The sequence below is a fragment of the Vigna unguiculata genome, chromosome 7 (assembly GCF_004118075.2).
Source record: "Vigna unguiculata cultivar IT97K-499-35 chromosome 7, ASM411807v1, whole genome shotgun sequence".
In the NCBI taxonomy this organism is placed as follows: Eukaryota; Viridiplantae; Streptophyta; class Magnoliopsida; order Fabales; family Fabaceae; genus Vigna; species Vigna unguiculata.
Genome location: NC_040285.1, coordinates 36724053 through 36747763, shown reverse-complemented (window position 1 = coordinate 36747763; position 23711 = coordinate 36724053). Strand labels below are relative to the sequence as shown.

At 32.9% G+C, this 23711-nt stretch overlaps 4 protein-coding genes across 5 annotated transcripts; all 4 read right to left on the bottom strand.

The window, feature by feature from the left end:
• Nucleotides 1-1828: 1828 nt before the first annotated feature.
• On the bottom strand, nt 1829-9487 carry LOC114191832 (cysteine-rich receptor-like protein kinase 10). 2 transcript variants are annotated; one of them, XM_028081251.1, is made up of 8 exons: nt 8835-9487; nt 3984-4257; nt 3749-3884; nt 3502-3638; nt 3200-3410; nt 2860-3097; nt 2454-2604; nt 1829-2333 (listed from the first exon to the last, which is right to left on the bottom strand). In XM_028081251.1, the coding sequence occupies exons 1-8, from the start codon at nt 9383-9385 to the stop codon at nt 1983-1985; spliced, it is 2049 nt and encodes a 682-aa protein (XP_027937052.1). In that variant the 5' UTR covers nt 9386-9487; the 3' UTR covers nt 1829-1982. The 2 variants fall into 2 exon arrangements, with proteins under 2 accessions (XP_027937052.1, XP_027937051.1); XM_028081250.1 differs by lacking the exon at nt 8835-9487 and having other exon boundaries at nt 3502-3656; nt 3749-3865; nt 4007-4924.
• A 4313-nt stretch (nt 9488-13800) lies between these two features.
• On the bottom strand, nt 13801-14839 carry LOC114191845 (cysteine-rich receptor-like protein kinase 29). The gene has a single exon (XM_028081269.1). The coding sequence runs from the start codon at nt 14734-14736 to the stop codon at nt 13951-13953; it is 786 nt and encodes a 261-aa protein (XP_027937070.1). The 5' UTR covers nt 14737-14839; the 3' UTR covers nt 13801-13950.
• A 428-nt stretch (nt 14840-15267) lies between these two features.
• LOC114191834 (putative receptor-like protein kinase At4g00960) lies at nt 15268-18492 on the bottom strand. Its single transcript, XM_028081254.1, has 7 exons — nt 17621-18492; nt 17247-17369; nt 16765-16898; nt 16455-16665; nt 16095-16332; nt 15810-15960; nt 15268-15679 (listed from the first exon to the last, which is right to left on the bottom strand). Exons 1-7 carry the CDS (start codon nt 18471-18473, stop codon nt 15335-15337), a joined length of 2055 nt encoding a protein of 684 aa, XP_027937055.1. The 5' UTR covers nt 18474-18492; the 3' UTR covers nt 15268-15334.
• A 936-nt stretch (nt 18493-19428) lies between these two features.
• Nucleotides 19429-22762, bottom strand: LOC114191838 (putative receptor-like protein kinase At4g00960). The gene is made up of 7 exons (XM_028081260.1): nt 21877-22762; nt 21569-21688; nt 20958-21097; nt 20655-20865; nt 20307-20538; nt 20034-20184; nt 19429-19889 (listed from the first exon to the last, which is right to left on the bottom strand). Exons 1-7 carry the CDS (start codon nt 22694-22696, stop codon nt 19545-19547), a joined length of 2019 nt encoding a protein of 672 aa, XP_027937061.1. The 5' UTR covers nt 22697-22762; the 3' UTR covers nt 19429-19544.
• Between the last annotated feature and the right edge of the window lie 949 nt (nt 22763-23711).

Below are 23711 nucleotides of genomic sequence, written 5' to 3'. Positions count from 1 at the left end.
ACAGATAAAGTATCTGTTTCACGTAATTTATTATTCATATGAATAACAAAAAATAAAGCACAAAGAACAAAAAAGTATACTAAAAATGAAAAAAAAATGTGCTGATAATCTTTCCACGTTATAAAGTGTCGATTTACGAAAATATATATAGTGTCAATTATATTTAAATAATATATTATATTGAATATAAAAATACCAACCTTTTTAACATAAACATATAATAAAATATATAACTGTGATATCTCGGCGTAAAACGTGGTATCTTTTAAAAGAGAACAATAACTAAAATAAAAATAAAATAAAATAAATTAATTTAGATTTTGGTATTTAATCAAGTAATCTATTTTAATATAATATTATTTTAAAATGTATATTTTTTATTTATCAATATTTGATAATAATTTTTTATTTTAATTAAAATTTAATTTAAATCTAATTATATTTTAAAATTTATTTTATGATTTATTTTATAAATACATATGAAAGTTTATTCTATTGTATCAACAAACGAAATAGAAATATTTATTTATATACTTCATATATGTTTTATGTTTAAATATAGGCTTGGTATCTATTTTCGTTGTTTTTTGTTTTGCATTCAATTAGATCCTCATTTTAGTTAAATTTTGGTCAATTTGATCATTTTTGTTAACAATTTTTAAATAATTAACGTTGTTAAACAGTATATGTCACGTGTCAGCTTCTATTTTTTTTTTATTTTAAAAAAATTGTTCACGTGTCAATGTGAGTGTCACATGTCAGTTTGTGGTTGTGTTATTTTTTTTTATTTAGTTTAGTCCCTATATTTTTTATTTTTTTAATTTTTGTCTCAATTTTGATTAAAATGAATCAATTTTGTCCCTTCTAAATTGACACCAAATTTAATATCTTTTACAAAAACTATACTAATATTTTTTCTAAAATTGACATTTTTATTAATTATTTTTGAAATTCAATTATTATTTATTAATTTTAATTATAAATTGAATATAATTCTTAGATTTTATTTTTAAATAAAAACAGTTATTTAAAATATTAATTTAATATAATTTTTAAAGATTTTGTTGGAGTATTTATATTCTAAAATAATGATACTTTTAAAATTGATATTTAAAAATATTATAAATATTTTTAAAAAATAAATTAATATTTATAACATTAACATTTAAATATAAAAAAAATTATATTTTAATATCTAGAATACAAAATAGAAAAATATTAAATATTTTAGATGTAATTGTAAATTTTACAAATGTTAATATGTATTTTTAAAACATTTAATAATTATATTTTAATAAAAACTAGGATTATATTGAACAAAAATAACGAATATTTGGGTTAAATTTAACAAAAATAATAATACAACCACAAATTGACATGTGACACTGATATGAGCACGTGGTACAATTGTGACTTGATACGTGGACAATTTTTTTTTTTAAATTAAAAAATTTTTAAAAAAATTAATTTTTTTTAAAAATTAAAAAAATCATGAACTCACACGTGATATATAATGTTAAAAAACGTTAAATATTTCAACACCATTAGTAAAAAGTACTAAATTGACTAAAATTTGACAAAAATGGAAATTTAATTGAATGTAAAACGAAAATGAAGACCAAATTAAATAAAAAGAAAAAGAATACATAATGTGTATTTAAGCCTTTATTTTATTTTAATTCAAACAAATTTATTTTTATCCTTTTTCTCTTTTTTTTTCTTTTTTCCTCCTCTTTAATTAAAAAAAAATTCTAACCATGAATAATTTTTCTAACAGCAAACTATCATAAACATTCTAAGCTATTTTTTGATATTTGTGGGTGGTGTGATGTGGAATTGGTTAGAAGGTTTTGGATATTTTCAGTCTCAGTTTTGGCAAGGATGCGAGATGTATTTAACTCAGATTTTGCACACTACAAGACATTCTGTTTTGGTTTAAGCAAAGAAACAAGGATGATGAATGAATCCACTTTGATGAACATCTAGCGAGGGTATGGCTCAGTAATTGAAGCTTCATTTTCTGATTCTTGAGCTGATTTAAGTATCGCTTCACTTGATCCCGTTTCCCTTGAATTATACTCCCATGACTGCATCTCTGGAAGGCTTCGAGTTCTACTGTTCATAAAAAATGCAGGTTCTGCAGGAATAGGGAGACTCAGAGAATGGCTATTAAGCATCAGTATAATGTTAGCCATGGTTGGTCTGTCAACTAAATTTTCTTGAACACAGAGTAAACCAATATGGATGCATCTCAGCATTTCATTCCTTGAATTGCTGTTGAGTGATGGATCTACAATATTTATAGCCTTCCCCTCCTTCCAGCTTCTCCAAGCCTGCAAAAGTTGTTATCAGATCATCGATTCACTTCTACATTAACGTTTTGGAGCATGTAATTTTCTAATCCATAATTTAGGTGGTAAAGAAGAAGCAACAGTGACAAAAGAAAGACTTACGAAGCTTAGTAGATCCTCCATATTCTCCCCATTATTAATTCCACTGTTTTTCTGGCCGCTTACAATCTCAAGAATCAGTACACCAAAACTGAAGACGTCTGATTTCACTGAAAACTGTCCATGCATTGCATACTCTGGTGCCATATATCCACTACAGACCAATATGAAAAGGTCTATTAATTTCGTTTTGTTTCAGTTTCTAATGATGCCATTGGCAGCTTTAATTCTGAATAACTGTTTAAAGCTTTTAGGTATCAGTAGATTCTGTCAACTGCCTAAGCCTCAAACTCTTTGAATAGTTACTAATTCATGATTTGGTGAAAATTAACGATAAAAGTTCTCTTTGATGGTTGACTGAAATTAAACTCTCAACTATCAACAAGCTATAACATATTCTAATACTTACTAGGTTCCAACAATTCTACTTGTGTTTGCTTGAGTTTGATCCAATAAAACCAGTCTTGCCATGCCAAAATCTGCTATCTTAGGATTCATCTCTTCATCTAAGAGAATGTTGCTTGCTTTGAGATCTCGATGGATAATTCGTAGTTGAGAATCTTCGTGAAGGTAAAGAAGACCTCGAGCAATACCTCTAATGATTCTGTAGCGCTTTTCCCAATCCAACTGTGCTTTCTTGGCTGGATCTGCATATATAGCCGCCAGCAGTTTGAACTCTATGAATAATTAGGTTGTATTGAGAAAGAAGTGAAACAGTAGTGTAATTTTGAAGTGATATATAAAGGTACCAAATATGAAATAATCAAGGCTTTTATTGGGAACAAATTCATAGACAAGTAGTCTTTCTCTTCCTTCCAAGCAGAAACCAAGTAACCTAACTAAATTCCGGTGCTGAAGCTTCACCACTAAAACCACTTCATTCTTAAATTCGGTATCTCCTTGCCCAGAATCTCTTGACAACCTTTTCACTGCAATTATCTGTCCATTGGAGAGCTCACCCTGAAAATAAATCTCTGTCAGGTATAGTAAATTATTTGCTAACTGCTGTTATAGCATATTATGTGCGTCTGAATCAAGAGGGGTTACTTACCAAGTAAACAGCTCCAAAACCACCTTGTCCAAGTTTATTAGAATCAGAGAAGTCTTGTGTAGCAACTCGTATTGTGTCAAAGTTGAATTGCAATGACTCGGCAATTTTAATTTCATCCTCTTCTTCATGTTCTTCTTCTCTTTCTTCTTTTTTAACTTCACATGGGGAACGGATTTAAACTAGTTAGTTTTTCGAATATGTTGACTTAAATATATGACAATAAAAATATGACAATAAATTGACTTACCTTCAAGATTTTTCCTTGCCTTCCTCCTCCTTAAACACATGAAGAGACAACAGATGAGAAAAACAACAACAGTAGGCACAACTACGGCAATGACAATTGTTGTTGTGTTGCTACTTTCTGCAAAAACAAAAACCCTCTGCTGCGTTAGAGCGTTGGAGGATTAGGACAATAATACGGCACAGAGAGGAAAATGATAAAAGTGGATCAGGAACTCAACTGTAATTAGGCTATTGACAACTAAAATATAATGATAAGTACCTCCCGTGGAAGTGTTAACTGTGGGTGGTGGTGTCTCTGGGTCTATTATCGTTGTCTGTTCGTAGAAGCGGTAGTCTTCATATCTAATATTACAACTGGGTTCAACAACTCTTCCACCTATCTTGTCGTTGCAGCAAGTTGGGATTTGTGAGATAGCCTGATCCAGGCAATCATTGCACTGTGTCTGAGTCAAATCAGGGGTGCACTGCACAAGACCATATACGGCTTGGAAATTGGTAGTTGTGTCATTACCCGTAGCATACTTACGACGGGAGTCACCGGATGCTGCTTTGCCTTTGAGGTCCCTCATTAAGTTTTGGAGCACTTGATTGAATTCAACCGCTCCTGTTGCATTGTTTACGTTCGACATATAAAAGCCAGAAGAAGTTTCCATGACCCCAAATATTGAGCGGTTTGAGTAGCGCAAAAGGCAGTTGTCATAATATATAATAGCCTGCTTCTGGTTTGGACAAAGCTGTGTGATATTGCCTCCGGCATCTTTGAGGCAACTTCGGCACTTATTTGGCTCCACATCTCCCCTGCACAGCCCAATGGCGTTGACTCTGTCTGCGTTTTGACCATGAGAGAAGTTGTAGAAACCATAGTTGATTTCTGTGTTTGAAGAAAGAGTGGATAAAAGGGTGTTGAGATTGTTGTTATAGGTGCTATTTGCTGTGTAGTTCCCGTCGTTGTCATCACAGACAGTGAAGAGCTGAGCGCTGGCTTCAGATATTAGACAACAGAGAAAGAAGAGAAGCATGCAAGAAACGGCACCCATCCCATAATCTGAACAACGAACAACCTTAACTGAAGCTTTGCGTATTATCATGATCGGTGCTGTCACTTTATAACCAGAATTTCCTTCGGTAAGTTTCATACTTTTCGTTTCTAGTTTTCCTTTAACATATTACATCTTTTTTTTATATTGTGTTTGATAGTTTTTCTTTTCAAATGGTTACTAACTTAAGATTAATTTTTGCTCTAACAATCGTGAGTTGCTTACACCGAAAAGTACACGTAGTCCAGAAAAATAAGTATTCAACGAAAAACTTACTTTTCTGTAGTCAACATTAAAAAGTTTGAAAGCGTAGGCTCGTCGAGCTGATTAGGACAGAAGTGGGTAAAAAGACAGGAGTGGAAATACAAACACCGAATACTGTGAAAAATACAATACAAAATTTAACATTTAAAAGAATAAAGAAAAACCCAAGGCAATAAACAAATATTATTTAAATGCGTTGAATTATTTTGATGTTCACCATTTTCAATAGAGTTCTTTAAACAATCTCTCATTTATTGGACTTTTCTTTTACTAGACGTCATCCATTTTTTTATGCGAGAGAAGATAAGATTCAAAGGAGTAGCGGTGGAAATAATAAGTTAATCTATTTTAATTTTTAGGAAAATAATTTTTTACTTTTAAATTTTGACAATTTTAGATGATATTTTCTAAGAAATTTTTTATTTTTTTATTTTTAATATTTTAAAATTATTTAGAAAATGCTATCTTGTAAGGAAAAGTTGTCAAAATATCATTGTCATAATTTTTATTAATTTTATATTCATATGTCTAAATTATTTTTCCAAATAATATGATATTAAAAGAAATTTAGTCTGGTTAGCTTTGTAAATAATACGATTTTCTTTTTGTTAAAAGGTAAAAGTGTTTCATGAAAAAAATTCATTTTGAACAGGCTTTATTATATATAATATATAATTCACAAAATTATTTTTGGAGGTATATAGAACAGTGAGTTTGCCGTTTTAAAATTTTCAGACGCTACATAAAATGGACGTAAAGAATAAGTCATTTAAACATTCACAACCATAAGATAAAGTATTAATTGTATTCATTAGTTTATCTATCATCACTTTAACTAGCTCCAATAAATGTTGAGAAAAAATAATGTTTCATGGCCGAATCAAATTTCAAATTTTGTTAAAAGGTATATATTAATCAGTATCTCAAAAGCACTAATGAAAAAATAAACAAAAAGTAGAATACAATTTTTTATTTATGTAATTTTTAATAGGTGGCATTTTTGAAACATTCCGAGGGAAAGGTGGGAAGTTGAAATCGATGTAAAGATATTAACTAAAAGTCACGCATCATACTAGTAATTTATTTGGCTTTAGGACCATTAATTGATGTAAGAAGAGAAATTGGTGATATAAAAAATGGTAGATTATAGGACGACAACTTCTTAGAAGGTTGCCTGATAGAGACGGAGCTGCCGCGTTTAAGTTTACAGATTCAAAACGTCATTGACTTAATTAGGTATATAATTCTCATCTCAATATTTTTTTTAAGTGATGTCAATGAATTTTCTTGGAAGTTAAAGTCTATTATAGTTTTTTTTTTTTTCATCGATGATCATTGAATTAGTGTTATTTATCAATTGATGTTACTTGTTATTGTTTTTGTTAATATCATCTTATTTTTGTAATTATTATTACAAAGAATCTGTTTCAATCATACAAGTTTCTTCAGTTTTCGAATATAAAAAAAAAATTATATATTTATTTAGCTGGTTGCTAAAGTATTCGTCTTCGAAATCTTAGCATTAGTTTTATTTAATTTCCATATTTACAAGTCACCTATATTCTTCTTTCTAGAGGGATAATTTATTCTTAGAAAAAGTCATTGAAACAAATATGCATGCAACAAGTTGTTTTTCTTAAAAAACTCTCTTTTATGTGTCTTTATGATCTCGCTAACCGGATCATTTTCAGCTGAATTCTATATTTAAGAAGGATTGGCATTCAACTCAATTTGATATTAAAATCTATTTAATAACTTGTACTTCTTCGGTCAAAAATTTATTTAGATAATAAAAACTATCATCATAAGATACAACCATATTTTTTTAAAATAATATAAAATTATATCTTTTCTTAAAAAACAAAAGATTAGTTGATAACAAAATGAACTAATTAAAAAAAGAAAAAAAAAACCACGTTGAAACTTCAAAAGCTGGAATAGATATCTATACACCTTAAGTGAATCATAAAGAAATAGCAAAATGGTGACAAAGGCAATCTCTGCCATAAAAACCAGTTAGCAGGAGGAATAAAACCCAGAACTTTTACTTCTTTTTTCTTTCTTCTAATCACTATGATCATTTTATCACTCCTGAATTCAGTGACTTTTTCAAAACAAGTACTAAATTTTACATGTATAATGTTAATCTTATTTTTTAAAAGTAATTATCATTGAATCATTGAAATTGGTTCGAATTAAAAAAAATTAAATAAAATTAATTTAATCAATTAATTTGATTTGAATTTAAAGTTAGAAAATCAATTAACCGAACTTATATAAACTAATTTAACTGGTTTATTTTAATTATGAAGACCATCAACGACGTCTTATATTCTTTCGCTTCATTAACCATCTAAAAAAAGTGGTTAGTTCTTTGTTCATATACTAGAGGTGTAGATAAGGTATATTACAATGGATATGATGAAACTAAAAATCTAATCCAATTAAAATTTTGTTTCATTTTAATTGTTTTTATTAGATGCAATCCGTCTCAATTTATTGTTCATTTTATTGAACTGAGTTTAATCAATTAAAGTTACAAGTTTTAATTGTTTTCCTAAATATATAATTTTAAACACTTTTTTTGTTAGATTTTTTTAAAATAGATCATATTATTTAATGTTTAATTTTTTTTAATAATTTAAGATTTTAAAATATTTAGTTTGATCTAGAGCTACCAAAATGGGTTGGAATCCGTAAGTCAACCTGGGCCCACCACGAGTTCGGACCAAATTGGATTGAAATTTTTTTACAGATTTCAATACGGGTTGATTTTTTATCCAGTTCACCTAGAACTCGACTCATCCGGGTTGAACCTGTGAGTCGGGTTGACTCACCAATCCGCAAGTAAAGGATCACACAAATATTTGTTGTTAAGTTGGGCTTTGCATTTGAGTCATGTTAGATTTTTTTTAGCCAACATATAGATCATTTGTATTTTTATGATTTTGGTTTGTATTTAGATTGTATTGAAATTTATATAAATTTTAATTACAATTATGATTTAGTTTTGACCGAAAAAAATTAAAAAATGTATTTTTTTAATTAAGTGAACCCGTGAGTCAATCCGTTTAACTTACCAATCTGTGATGGGCCGGGTTCAATTTTTTTTTTAGCTTGTTAATAAATAAGCCGAATTAAGTTAACTAACTAAGTAATCAACCTATAGTGAGTCAAGTCGGACAGACCGAATTATTCGTTTTGACTAGATTCCCATATAATACATGTAAAAAAACCCCGTGCAACATGGCAGAAGGACTAGTTATCATATACAAACAAACATGGCTTTTCCAAAAGTAAGATCCTCGTCTACGAAAACTTGATGGAAATGATAAATGCAATTAAGTATTTATTAAACAGAATCAGGTAGGAAAGAAACACAATAATCATAAATAATAAGTGAAAGAACAATACATAAAAAATTTATTCCCAGCGCGGTCGCGGAAATAATATATGGCTAATAATAGCCACCTTTATTCAGTCTATCACAATCATTATTTACGAATAATTTTCTATAACTATTATATAGATGGATATGGTGGAAGTGTGAAGCATCACATTAACGGGACTGGGGCTGGGGCTGGTGCATATTCTGTAGGTTCATAGAAGCTGTAATTTTCATATCTGATATTGCAACTGGGTCTGCCAACCCTAGCACCTATCCTGCTGCTGCAACATGCTGAGATTTCTGCGATAGCCCCGACCAAGCAACGGTAGCATTCTTGTTGAGGCAAGTCAGGAGTGCACTGAACAACACCATATATGGTTTGATAATTTGAAGCACCTGCGTTTGCCGCTGCATACTTCCGACGAGAGTCACCTGATGCAGCCATGCCTGTTAGAATCCTCAACAAGTTGTTGAGAACTTGATTGAACTGGTACACTTCCGTTGCATTGTTTACGTTCAGCATGTAGTACGAAGGTTGAGTTTCCATTAAGCCAAATATTGAGCGGTTTGAGTAGCGCAACATGCACCTGTCATGGTACAAAATAGCCTCTTTCTGGTTCGGACAAAGCTGTGTGAGATTGTCTCTGGCATCGCTCAGGCAGCTGCGGCACTCGTCTGGCTCAACGTCTCCTCTGCACAGCCCAATGGCGTTTACCGTGTCACTGTTTTCGCCGTAAGAGAAATTGTAGAAACCATAGTCGATTTGTGTGTTGGAAGTGAGATTGGATAGAAGGGTGTTGAGGTTGGTTTGGTAAGTGCTATCGGCTGTGTAGTTACCTCCGTTGTTATCGCAGGATACATAGTTATACTGAGCGCTGGCTTCAGATATGACAATGAAAAGGAAAAGGACACAACAAACAAAAGACCTAGAGGAAACAACAACAGCCATTATGGTTGGTCTGTTGGTATAACAAGTAACAGATTTAGGCTTCGGAGATTAATGAACTTCAATGTCGAGATAGTGAAGTGATTTGGTGTGTAATGTTTGTGTTGTTGCTGCTTTTATAACGCAAAGTTCTTTGGCTTGGAACCGTGTTTGAAACGACTCTTAATTTCACAATTCTTTGGCGGAAAATGAAAGGAAACTGAAAAATAGAGACTGGTAGTGCCTTCTGTGTTCAAAATCGATTCTTTGAATTTTTGTTTTTACAACGGGAGAAAATATGGAGTTTTTGAACAATAACACGTAATCTTTTGTACTTCGTAGGAATTAAAAAAAGTTGATGTACCTGATTCGTTAAATGTTTTTCAACATAGAAACTTCTCTAGATTGGTCGCCGGGTGTGTTTGTGCGATTAAATAATCAATCAATTAGAATCACTGGTTAACAGAGTGGTTAGAATGTTCAAATAAGAGTGATAAATGAGTATACCCTCTAGAAGAAACAACTATTTGGTTAACCACGGTGATCCCTAAGGGATTGACCAAGATTATGGATATGATAATCTTGGATCTTCCGATAATTTTTTTAACACATTCTATTGTTAGTTTGCCTTTTCACATTAAAGTCAGGTAGATTTATTAAATAAAATATACAAATTACTAAAATTTGTATATATTTTTTTGATAAATTTTAATCAATAGTGAAAAGTTTATAATCAACATTCTTTTTATTTTAAATAAGCTAGACGTCTAGAAATGATCTGATAGACTTGTTCGCTCATGTTTTTAAGGATTATTTTTATCACATATTCTCTTTTTCTCTCTCTCTCTCTACATATAAATATATATATATATATATATATATATATATATATATATATATATATATATATATATATATATATATATATATATACTTTGAAAGTTCTATAATGATGACACTGAATTTTTTCTCTTCTGCATATATTCCTAAAGTTGAGCAAATCCATGAGGTCATCCTGAAACCACCATGATCGAAAAAATTTAATATAAAAAACATATTGTACTTTACTTACTTATACTTAAATAAATTTCTAAATAAATTTATATAAGATATTAATTCACCATATTAAACTCAAAATTTTAGAAAATATTTAGTTCTAGAATTCACCTTTTGCCTTAATTTAATATGGGAAAAGGTCAACCTTTCCCAGAGGACTAACTGCATAACAAGATCCTTATATTGGCTAGATATTACGTAAGTTAGACCAAGCTTTAATTAAAAAATTCCCTATAACAAATGATTTTAACTCGGCCTTTTTCTTTTGAATATTTACTTTATATTAATATAATACTTAATGGAAGACATATATACTTTTTTTCTCTCCTATAATAATCTCACTTTTTATATGTACAAGTTATGTATTCTTTTATTCTCATTTTTACTCTATAAATTATGTTAATTTTGTTTTTAATTTTCTTAGGACGTGATATTTTATAATATGACACATATAAACGTGACACCAGTCTTTTATTCTTCCAACTCCAAAAAAGACTTCCTACTTTCTTTTTAATTAAAGATAAATAATTCTCTTTTAGTTATAAAATAGACTCCAAATTTACGCTGCCTGTATTCCAAAATGTATTTTTAATATTCTTTTTATATATGGGAATGCCTATTCTAAAATACAAATTTAACATTATTTTCAGGATTAGTTTTTTGAATTTTTAATATGTTTTTGAAATAACTGTTTTGGACCATACAAATATGCACTCAATTCTGGAGATATATTTTTGGAATATGCAAAATACGTTAATTCAATTTTAAAGTAATCATTTCAAAATATAAATATAATTTAAACTTGATTTGAGAATAGTTATTCCAATATATCCGAATTGGAGAAACCAGATTTTAAATATCAATAATAGGGATTAAAGTAATAAACAATTCAAGATCAAGTGTGGCATATTTAAACAAGACATTATTGTACAAACAAATTACATGAGAAACATTGGGTAAGCCCTTTTTCTGCTCTAATAAAGTTTGGGCTTGAACTTATTAGAGAGTCCAAGTAAGCCTACTAGTTATCTCCAGGACTCCAATCAATCTACTCACCCTTATTTTGTTTCTTTTCTCTAAAACAGTTCCCCTCCCTTCTTTATCTTCTAAAGTAGAAGCTGTGCTTGCGTAACTGCGAAACGTCCCTCGGAGTTAGTGGAAAGCTCCTTCCACATAAGTTAAACACTTGAACCTCATGTTTTCCTCCCTTCTATGTATGGTAGTGTTGGTTCAACTTTGGGATCGTCCTTGTAATCTTCCTTTCGTGTATCTTTGTATCTATTTCAGCTTCTTAAGCTGTCAGCTGCCATCATACTGTGGTGAGCTTCTGTTAGGGCTCTCTTTCACTATGGTTCTTTTTTCAGTTAAGGGAAACTAGAGCCTTTGTGTTTTCTTGAAATATTTTGTATGTTGTGGCTCTGCTTTGTGTTTAAAATGCATGTTTGATGATTGTGGTTGTATAAGAATGAGTTTTGTAGTGTTTCACATGAAGTTGCTGGTATTTTTTGTAACACCCCTCTTAATCAAGAGGGCCGTGTCAGGTCTGCAGCCCAATACACCCCAACCCCTCATCCCTCAGGCCACACAAGGACCACCAGGTAGGTTGTTGCCAGTCGGGGTCGAACCCCAGACCTGACCTTTAACACCCTCTCAACAAGGATAATGACCTTAGATGTTTGAAGGTTAACCTTGTGTGTGGTAGGGTAAAACCCATTGGCAATGGCTCTGCAGAGCAGTAGAGGCCACCACAAGTATAAGCATCCAGTGAATCCGATCTTCTTATAGGTATCCGGATAAATTGAGTCTTAGAGTCATACTGTTTGTTTGCCCTCACATGTTGAATGCCTACTGTTCTGCCTGTTTGAAGTTTGTGTAAGATTACTTCCTCAATGCTATGTTAAAAATCAAATTTTATCTCAACTTACCTTTTTGCTTGTGTTTGTTTTCTTGTGTGGTGTTTCTTTTTGCGATGATCACTGAATCCTTGCATCCTGAAACTCTAAAGAATTCATTAGTCTCATGTAGAGCAGACTGATTCAAGTGGTGAGAGTCGCGGGAGGCCCTAGTTTTTGGCAGGATAATGACCTTAGATGTTTGAAGGTTAACCTTGTGTGGTAGGGTGAAATCCATTGGCAATGGCTCTGCATAGCAATAGAGGTCACCACAAATGCAAGCATCCGGTGAGTCCGATCTTCTTATACGTATTCGGATAAATTGAGTCTTAGAGTCGTACTGTTTGTTTGCCCTCGCATGTTGAATGCCTATTGTTCTGCCTGTTTGAAGTTTGTGTAAGATTACTTGCTCAATGCTATGTTAAAAATCAAATTTTATCTCTAACTTATCCTTTTATTTGTGTTTGTTTTCTTGTGTGGTTTTTCTTTTTGCGATAATCACCAAATCCTTGGTGTGAACAGTGGAGATTCCTGGAGATCATTGAGATGGTAGTGATGCTGCTGACTTGTCTTGGGCATGGTAGCTGATGCTCTTTTGAGCAACTTTTGTCATACTGTTTTATTTTGCAACTTCTTGCTCGGTGAGTACTCTCAAGTTAAGTTGATTCATGTCTAAGTTAAGCTTATGGTCAATGTTTTGTACCTTAGTACTCTTCCTTTCAGTATATTAAGAATAACTTTAGAAGGTTAATTTTTATATACTTTCTGTTGATACTCTATTTTATACTATAAACATGCGATGTTTTATTTATTAGAATTATTCTACTATATTGGGACATTACACGTTGTCTTAGATATTGTTAATACTTGAAGCATTGATGGTGAATGAGTATTAGAATATCATCACTATGACCAAAATCTAGCGAAAGTAAAGTTCAGAAATTGAAACCTCATTTTCTTCCTGAACTGATTTAACTTTCTGTTCACTCCATCGTGTTTCCCTTCAATTGTACTTCCATAACTGCATGTGTGGAATGCTTCAAGTAAAGTTGAATCCCAATGACTCAGCAATTTTAATTTCGTCACCCTCTTCATGTTCTTCTTTGACGTCATCTGGAACGGATTTAAGGCAAGTGATGGACTTTGCAATATCATAAGTGTCAAAATTTATAATAATGTCTGATATAAACTTATTTGAAATTAAAAGCTTTTGAATGAATAAGAGGCTTACAGATGTGTTTATTTCGTGAAAGATATAGGAAAACAAAATGAAACCACGCCTGTTGTAGCAGTTGCAGATTAATGTTCTTTAGACATACAAAGATCTTTATTCTAACGTTTTGGAGGGATCGGATATTGTTGCTTCACTTCAGTAATTATTTAGATTCAAATTATAGAGAGATTAATTTTGTTTTGAAGAGGAATTATAGAGAGTCTCTAGACTCCAAATGCAAAGACAACGAGTTTCAAGCTCGAAACAAAAAGACTAAATAATGACAAACAAATTTCAATTTCAGATACTATTTTTTCAATTTCAGACAATACTATGCCCAACAAATCAATGGACATTTATTGAGTTCACAGTGAGTTCAGCATGAATTTCCATTAGCATTAAAGGTTGATGGTGGAAGTGTGAGAGGATCACAGTGAGGGTGCAGGTGCATCAGCAGTGGTAGAAGGTTCATCATAGAAGCGAAAGTTTTCATATCTAATATTACAACTGGGTGTTGCAACTCCACCACTTATCTTGCCGCTGCTTGCGATTCTTGAGAAAGCATCAACCAAGCACCGGTTGCAGTCTTGTTGAGACAAGTCAGGGGTGCACTGCGCAACACCATATATGGTGCTTCCTAAATTTGTTGCAGTTGCATTTCCGGCAGCATACTTACGACGAGAGTCACCTGATGCAGAAGCTATGGCTGTTAGATTGTCCACCAAGTTGTCCAACACTTGATTGAACTGATCCACGTTGGTTGCATTCACTAACTCCAACGTATAAAACAAAGGTGAAGTTTCCATGAGGCCGAATATTGAGCGGTTTGAGTAACGCAACATGCACTTGTCATACCACCCAATTGCCTCTTTCTGGTTTGGACAAAGCTGTGTGAGAAGGACCGTTGAATTGTTTATGCAGCTGCGGCATTCTTCTGCTTTAACATCTCCTCTGCACAACCCAATGGCGTATACTTTGTCACTGTTTTCACCGTAGGAGCGGTTGTAGAAACCATAGTCGATTTCTGTGTTGGAAGTGAGATTGGACAAAAGGGTGTTGAGGTTGGTCTCATAGGTGCTGTTGGCTGTGAACCTGCCTTCATCACTGAGACAGAAGTGATTTAAGAAACTTGGCTGAGCGCTGGCTTGAGATATGATTATGAAAAGGAGGCAACAAACATAGGAATGCAACCTCGAGGAAACAAAAACGGCCATTGTGTTAGCGTTCTTTCAGAGATTAATTTGGTGAGTAAATTTTGTGTTGTTGGTTCTTTTATAAGCAAAATTTGTTTGGCACTCTGTATGAAACGAAACTTTTATCATAGAATTGGAGAAGACGTCACATGCGTGTTCTAAGTGCTTTGAATTTTTCTTGTTAAGACGAGGGGAAATGTTTTAAATTTTGATTAAGGTATTGTGATTGTAATTTGTATCCTTTTTTAAATTTAGAAACCGGTCTGAATTCGTTCCTGCTTGTGTTATAGAAAGACCATGTCAGCTACGTATCACTCTAGGACGAAATTATTAATTTACCGCTCAATAAAACAATACCAAGTCCTTACTTTGACTGGGTAGCATCCAGCAACAAAATATATATGAAAATGTTTATTAGAACTAATATTTTTTTATGTTTTCACTAAACAATTACAGATAAGTTCTTCAAACAGCCATTTTTGTTTTTTTCTTAGTGTACAAATTGAAATGCATCTCTCTGTTTATTTAATAAAAGGAATACTATAAGCCATAAAGAGTTCAAATAAGATTTAATTGCAGTAACGATCATTACATTTGAGTATAACCATATGATTCATATTTAACGAGGATATAGACTGCTAATTGAAGCCTCATTAGCTGATCCATCAGCACAATAACTTTTCTGTTCACTTGACCCTGTTTCTGTAGAACCATACCTCGAAAACTGGATAACTGATAAACAGCTATTTTTCATAAAATAAGCAGGTTGCAATGGAACTGGTAGAGCAAAAGAGTGGCTATCAAGCATAAGCACCACTGATGCCATTGTTGGTCTATCAGCAGCCTTTTCTTGTACACAAAGTAGTCCAATGTGAATGCATCTCACTATTTCATCTCTCAAACCATTATGTAAGGCGGGATCTATAATATTAGCTATTCTCCCTTTCATCCAGTTTTTCCAAGCCTGCAAGAAGTTCATATGAAAACACATTAGCTCCAGTTTTTCACTTCTACCATTTTAAGTGGATTAGCTAATGCCTAATTCTCCGTTATAAACCTTATAGTGTCAGAGAAGATGAAAAAGGTAGACATACTAAGCTTAATAGATGCTCTGCATTCTCTCCATTACGAAATCCACTATTCTTTTGGCCACTTACAATCTCTAGCATTATTACACCAAAACTGAAGACATCTAACTTCATCGAGAGTTTTCCATGCCTCGCATACTCAGGTGCCATGTATCCACTGCATGTCAACAAGAACAAGCTCAATTACGTGCAAACATTACCTGTTATTTGGACAACAGTCCATTCTCCTCGCATGTACTAGTTAAGGACACGTATCAGAAACTAAACAGCTTATAATATTTTGATACTTACTAGGTTCCTGCAATTTTACTTGCATTAAACTGTGTTTGATCCACATTAAAAAGCCTTGCAAAACCAAAATCTGAAATCTTAGGATTCATGTTATCATCTAAAAGAATATTGCTCAGTTTGAGATCTCGGTGAATAATCCTCTGCTGAGAATCCTCATGAAGATAAAGAAGACCATAAGCAATGCCTTTAATTATACCGTAGCGTTTTTTCCAATCCAAATGTGCTCTCCCGATGTGATCTGTTTGCCAATGAGTACAATCACTTAATCTTTTAAGCTAGAGTCAAAATCTTTCTTCATTTAGTCATGCAAAAGAAATTATGTGATTGACTAGCTAGCGGTATAAAGTAAAACAAGCATACCAAATATGTGGTTGTCAAGACTTTTGTTGGGAAGAAACTCGTAGACAAGAAGTCGTTCTTCTCTTTCAAAACAGAAACCAAGGAGCTTAACTAAATTTCTGTGCTGAAGCCTTGACATTAACAGTACTTCATTCTTGAACTCAATATCTCCTTGGCCAGAGTTGCTACATAACCTTTTGATTGCTACTACTTGTTCATTGAAGAGTGTGCCCTGAAGATGTCATGGTAACAGTGCTTCATGCATGTAAAATTGGTCAACAATCACTTTTTGACATTAAGATAAATTTAATCGTAAGGGTGGAATGTTTACCTTGTAAACAGGTCCAAATCCTCCTTGTCCTAGCTTGTTTGCATCAGAGAAGTTGTTTGTAGCGACTCTGATGGTGTCAAGGTCAAACCGTGACGACTCTAATTGTATAATTTTATCATCGACCTTAGCTTCACCTAGATGGGGGAGATAGTTTAAAGCCATAACAGTTGAGTTTGTCAAATGGAAATCAAAAGTCCAGCATAGAAAAGTAAAATTTTCCAAGGCAATTATTCAATAGATCAAGTACTACATGTAAGCAATTCATTTATTGAAAATAGTTGTATTCCCTTTTTGGTTTTTGTTCTTAAGTCCCTAAAGTTTTTTTAGAGAAAATCTCTCTTATATGTCAGATTTCTTGTCAGTGCCAAGTAAAAGGAAAATTGATTCATCTTGCAGTAGGTGTCACACGACCTAACTAAGAAGAAATCACAGGAAAAAATATCGACTCTTATATAACAGATAAAATAAACACCTGAACTTACTCTCAAAATACTTTCTTAGCTTCCATAATCTTAAATAGATGCAAATAAGAATCAGCACCCCAGTAAAGACAATAATTGGCACAACGTACTTGGCGTTGACAGGTTGTGATCTGTTGCTTTTTCCTGCATAAACCGAACAGAGAGACAAGGAATTGAAGATGCCTCTAAGGTGCGGAGCTGTTAAGTCTAAAAATACCCTTATGCAATAAGGGTTCTCAATTTTATCTTTCCTTACTCTGGAATAATATCATATAATAATAAAATCTCCCTCAACATATATGTCTGAGAGAGGTTTAAATTTACTTAAGTTAAGATGTACTACATTGGGAATCAGTAGTAATTCAAACCATGCTGCAAATTATAACAATTAATACCATGATAAGTACTCTGAGAAGAGTTTGAAGTGGTGTATGGTGTAGGTGAGGATGAAGGAGGAGATGCAAATCCTTGTGGTGGCAATTGTAGTGCTAGTGTCTCCGCAGTAGGCTCATAGAAGCTGGAGTTCATATATCTGAAATTACAGCTTAATTTAACAATTCCGCCACCAATTCTGTTATTACAATATTTGGATATTTCTGAAAAGGCACCACCTAAGCAGTCATTGCACTCTGCCTCAGTCAATTCAGTTGAGCACTGAACAACGGCATATATAGTTTCAGAACTCGGACCAGTTGCATTTCCTGCAGCAAATTTATTTCTGTTAAAGGAATCAGCTGATGCGGCTTTCTCTCTTAGTTTGAAAAGCAACTTGTTCAGCACATAACTGTACTGATTCCAATCTGTTACATTAGCTTCCCACCAAAAATAAAAGCGGAAACTAGAATCTTGGTAACCAAATATCGAGTCATCTGCATAGTGTAACATGCACAAATCAAATCCTCCCACAGCTTCCTTCTGATGTGGACAGTACTTTAGGAGAAGGGAAGTAGAATGATTGAGGCAAGTAAGGCAGGTATGTGGGCTAACATCTCCTCTACAAAGGCCAGTTGCGTAGACTCTATCAGAGTCTTGGCCATAGGAGGAGTTGTAGAAGCCATTATCAATTTGGGTGTTGGAAGTGAGCCTTGAAAGAACAGTATTGAGGTTAGTTTGGTAGGTGGTATTAGGGTCATAGTCTCCACTTTGGTAGCAGATTGTGTAATTGTATTGGTAGTCTGGCTCGGCAATAGCTTGAGAAATAAGAATACCAAGAAGGGACAGGAAAAAAAGCACTGTTTCAGAGACCATGCTGTACAATGTTGTGCTATTCGATTCCAGGCACGAAACTACATATGACTTAGACTAAAGTAAGGGTGGAATTTAAGGCAGAGAAGGAGCGAAGACTGGGATTCAACCAAAGTGAGAGTCACAATTGGTACTGTAAGGAAAGAAAAATAAATTAATTCATTATTAAAAATTTAAACTCGTCAAATAAAATTATACATAAAAACTCTTACTTAGACTTTCTTTCTGTTATTTTTTTTCTCTGCTGTTTTTTTTTTCAACCAAACACGTAAAATCCATTGATTTGTTGTTTTGAATTCTAATTCTAATAATATTTTACAATCTTCATCATAGTCCATTCTTCACGAACAATACTATAATTATAAATTTTTGATTAAAAATAACAATTTTCTTCTTTTGAAAAACGGAAATCTGTTATCCATGCTGCGACAATTTAACAATTTGTCTTTTACCGACAAATTTCCATTAATGATAGTGAATTGTAAAAGAATAGGTTTTTCTGCCCAGTTCTCACGTCTTAGAAAATGCCAGAGTTTCATCTATCATGCGTATTGGTCACGGACAGTAAGTGTTGGACCAAAAATTCACACAGACATTACTGGTCCTATTTTTGTCATGAAAGAAAATTAATTATATCCATGTTAATATCATAAAATAAGAAAGATTATTAACATTTAACTTCTCATGGCATTAACATATACCATTTGAAAATTGACCGTTGAATTTGTCTTGGGTGGAGTGGAGAATGGACACCTTTCAAGACAATGATGGACTTGATAGTGGTTTGCTGAGGAATGACAGATTAAAGTATCTGATGAGTATAGAGAGTTAAAAACGAAGGTAACGGTGAAACGAGTACAACTTTTGTAATTTGAATCGCTTTGTTGATACGAAATCTCCCAACTATAAACGAAACAAATATAAGAGTTTTGATAAGAGTAATTCTGTAAACGAAATCTTTTCACCGAAATGGTGTTGAACAATTCTTCCTTCTTCTCATAGCAAGCACTAAAAAACTGTTTTTCATGATACATTTATGGTTGTTACCTTTGACTATGATCATATAATTTACATCTAACGAGGATATAAACCACTAATTGAAACCTCGTTTGTTGATGCATCAGCAAAGTCAATTTTCTGTTCATTTGATCCTGTTTCCACAGAACCGAACTCCGAAAACTGAATGACTGATGAACATCCATTAATCATAAAATAGGCAGGTTGCAATGGAACTGGTAGAGAAAAAGAGTGGCTATCAAGCATAAGCACCACCTCAGCCATTGTTGGTCTATCATCAGCTTTTTCTTGAACACAAAGTAGTCCAATGTGAATGCATCTCACTATTTCTCCTCTCAAAGCATTATTTAAGACAGGATCTATAATACTATCTGCCGTCCCTTTCCTCCAGTTTTTCCAAGCCTGCAATGCAAGTAGTTCATCTTAGAGAACATTAGTTCCATTTCAGTTTTCTACTGCTACCATTTCAAGTGGATTAATTAATGCCTAATGTTCTATTATAAACCTTATAAAAACGAAGAGGATAAAGAAGGTAGACAGACATACAAAGCTTAGTAGATGCTCCACATTCTCCCCATTTCGGAATCCACCATTCTTTTGGCCACTTACAATCTCTAGTAGTATTACACCAAAACTAAATACATCTAACTTCATTGAGAGTTTTCCATGCCTTGCATACTCAGGTGCCATGTATCCCCTGGATGTCAATAAGGACAGACTCAATTAGATGCAAACATTACCAGTTCTCTTTAAACTAATCCATGCTCCAGATGAAGATTAACTGTAAACTAAATAGTCCTATAATATTTTGATACTTACAATGTTCCTGCAATTTTACTTGCGTGAGTAAGTTCTATCTCAAACAACTTTGCCAAGCCAAAGTCTGAAATCTTGGGATTCATTTGGGCATCTAAAAGAACATTACTCAATTTGAGATCACAATGGATGATCCGTTGTCGAGAATCCCGATGAAGATAAAGAAGACCTCCAGCAATGCCTCCAATTATTTTGTAGCGTGTTTTCCAATCTAAATGTGCATGCTTCGTGGGATCTATATGCCGACACGAGTACAATTATTTAAAGTTTAGAGTCAAAAACCTTTTCTTCATCTAGTCATGCAAAAGAAACAATGTAAGGGACTTGTAGTTTAAGAATAAGCTAACTTACAAAATATGAAGTTGTCAAGACTTCTATTGGGAAGATACTCATACACAAGGAGTCGTTCTTGTCCTTCAAAACAGAACCCAAGTAACCGAACTAAATTTCGGTGCTGAAGCTTGGTGACTAAAACTACTTCATTTTTAAACTCCACATGTCCTTGCCCAGAACCCCTTGACAACCTTTTCATAGCAATCATTTGTCCGTTGCTTAGCTTACCCTGAAAATATATCACAGTCCAGTATTGCATCCAAATATACCATGTTTTAGATGAAGGGGTAATGTTTATCAGAATGAAAAGTTCCATCTTACTCTGTAAACAACTCCAAACCCACCGTGTCCAAGTTTGTTAGACTCAGCAAATTCATTTGTAGCAACTCGTAAGGTGTCAAAGTTGAATTGCAGTGACTCAATAAATGTAATTTCATCATCACTATCTTCTTCTCTTTTAACTTCACATGCATGAAGACCCCAGTAAAATTAGTGCAAGTAAAAGAATAACATCAAGAGAATAATTTCTCGTGATAAACAAGTAGTGAATGGCTAAATTGATTTCCCCTGTTAGCTAACTAGAAGTATTTTGAGAAAAACATACTTTTAACTACTGGAAATATTGACCTAGAATTTGTGTGCATAATCTTCTCTCTAAATATGTTTAGGAGAAAAAGAAAGTAACATAAGTATTTTGATAAGTTAGAACTAATTTTTTTTTTATCTTTTTTCTAAATTCAATTACATATAAGTTCTTCCAAGCAGCTATCTTTGCTTTTTTATTGTCTACAAAATGAATTCCATCTCTCTGTTTATTTAACAAAAGAAATACTGTAAGTCATAAAGAGTTCAGTTAAGATTTACATTGCTGCCGTTTACATTGGAAGACTACTTTTCTATCAGAAATGAAGATAAATCCATGTTAGACTTACATTCATCCTTTTTTCTTGGCTTCCTCCCACTTAAATAGATGCATAGAAGAGGGAACACCAAAACAAAACAGGCAACTGGCACTGCTATGGTGATAACGGTTCGTGATGTGTGGCTCTTTCCTGTACAACTTAGTATCCTCATGTCGGGATTAAGATTAATAAAATATTCAGCATAAAAAAGGTAAGCATGCCAACATAAGCCCAACTTTTTAACACTTTCCCCTCTACAAATGAGCCTGTTAAACAGCTCACGAAAGAGGAAAACGTTGAAATTATTGAGGTGTAGGCAACTAGCAGGTGACAAATACCTTGTGAGGAAGAGGCGTTGGTGGTGGATGGTGATGGTGGCGCTGGCGCTGGCGCATATGGGAGCAACTTCACCGTAGGTCCGTAAAAGATTTTGGGGTCAAATCTAATTCTACAATTGGGTTTTAAAACAATGCCTCCAGACCGTCCACTACAACAATCAAGGATCAACGCCATAGCTTCCTTCAAGCAGTTAGTGCAATCTTCAGATGTCAAATCAGGCGTGCACTGCGTGTAACCATATATTTTTTGAAATTCTGGAGCAGGTGCACTGCCTGTAGCATACTTTCGACGAGAGTCACCTGATGCAGCTATGCTTGTTAGATTCCTCATCAAGCTTTGAAGCACTGCATTGAATGGGTTCACCCGACCCGTTACATTCAATGTGTAAAATGGTACCTGAAAAGGTTCATTTTCCACAATGCCAATTATGGAGCGGTTTGAGTAGCGTAACATGCACTCTGCACCCCACCCAATTGCTTCTTTCTGGTTTGGACAGTGCTCTGCTAAAACGCCTCTGGTGTGGTTGAGACAGTTGAGGCATTCATCCTGTTTTTGATCGCCTCTGCAGAGCCCAACGGCATACACTTTGTCTGGGTCTCGACCATATGAGAAATTGTAGAAACCGTAGTTGATTTCTGTGCGGGAAGAGAAACTGGATAAAAGGGTGTGGAGGTTTTTGTGATACGGGCTGTTCACTGTGTAGTTTCCGACTTTGCTGTAATCGCATACCCAATCGCTAGCTTCCGATATGAATATGAGAAAGAGACAACAAAGAAAAGAAAGGAGCCTCAAAGAAAGTGCAGCCATAGCCTTTGTCATTGTTCTCCTCCATTTACAGGTATAACATGCTCAAGATTCAAACTTTACACAACAATGACGTTTTCTCTCCAGGAGGGTCAAGTTGACTTAGTTCGTAAGTCTTTCGTCACTAAAAATAATAGAAAAAAAAATCAATTTTTATCATAATTAACTTTTAAAATAATAAAATTATATAAATTAATGTTTTAAATTATTATATCTAACAAATCACTTATAAACTCCTACAATTCGTCTTCTTTTTCTCCATCCATGTAAATTTCTAATTTGAAAATTTTATATATTTGAGAGATTATAAAGTATGATTTCTAATATCTAAAAATTATTTACATAATTTATTTTCTTCGGAAATTTTATGGAAGATATAAAGAAATATATTAAGAATAAAATTATTATAAAAATAGTTTATGGACACTAATGACACCTCTAATATTTTTTATCTCTCTTCTTTTCATCGTAGACTTTAATTTTTTTACTGTATAAATACTAGTATTTAAACTTAAATGCTTGATAAATTTGGTATAATACGCTTTTGATAATTGATTGGAATTTATTTACAAATATAAGTAAATTTTAGTAAGTACTGTAATATGTAGTCGACAAATTTTTATAATCTCGAATGAATTTTAAATAATAATAGAGAGTAGATTAGAAGATACTTTATTATTATTTCTCTACCTACGTTTGCAATGAGATTATTTTCGCTTCAAATATTTTTATAACTTTTATCCAATACAGTAAATTATTTATTCAAGTCTTATATTCCTATACATCTTGCGTTTATGTTTTATAGTCTAATTATAAAAAAAAAAAATCACCTTCTTAGTAAAATTTATTTTCAATCACAACTGAATATTCAAATTAAAAAGTATATAAAACTTTAGTTAAATATTCCGGTGCTGAATCTATGATTTGAAGCTACCATGGACTTCTGAGTCTTCCTTCACAAAATATACGCTTCAATGGAAGTGCGAGCACAATTTCTGTAATTTGAACCACTTTCTTGATATGAAATTAC

Coding starts and splice junctions, on each gene's coding strand:
- LOC114191838 (XM_028081260.1), bottom strand. CDS start 22,696: ATGACAAAGGCTATGGCTGCACTTTCTTTGAGGCTCCTTTCTTTTCTT. Junction 21,689..21,876: donor CAACGCCTCTTCCTCACAAG/GTATTTGTCACC, acceptor TAAGTTGTACAG/GAAAGAGCCACACATCACGA. Junction 20,539..20,654: donor TCTTGACAACTTCATATTTT/GTAAGTTAGCTT, acceptor GTCGGCATATAG/ATCCCACGAAGCATGCACAT.
- LOC114191832 (XM_028081250.1), bottom strand. CDS start 4,883: ATGAAACTTACCGAAGGAAATTCTGGTTATAAAGTGACAGCACCGATC. Junction 3,098..3,199: donor CCTTGATTATTTCATATTTG/GTACCTTTATAT, acceptor CTATATATGCAG/ATCCAGCCAAGAAAGCACAG. Junction 2,334..2,453: donor TGGAGGATCTACTAAGCTTC/GTAAGTCTTTCT, acceptor CAACTTTTGCAG/GCTTGGAGAAGCTGGAAGGA.
- LOC114191834 (XM_028081254.1), bottom strand. CDS start 18,473: ATGGTCTCTGAAACAGTGCTTTTTTTCCTGTCCCTTCTTGGTATTCTT. Junction 17,370..17,620: donor TTCTCAGAGTACTTATCATG/GTATTAATTGTT, acceptor CGGTTTATGCAG/GAAAAAGCAACAGATCACAA. Junction 16,333..16,454: donor TCTTGACAACCACATATTTG/GTATGCTTGTTT, acceptor ATTGGCAAACAG/ATCACATCGGGAGAGCACAT.
- LOC114191845 (XM_028081269.1), bottom strand. CDS start 14,736: ATGGCCGTTTTTGTTTCCTCGAGGTTGCATTCCTATGTTTGTTGCCTC.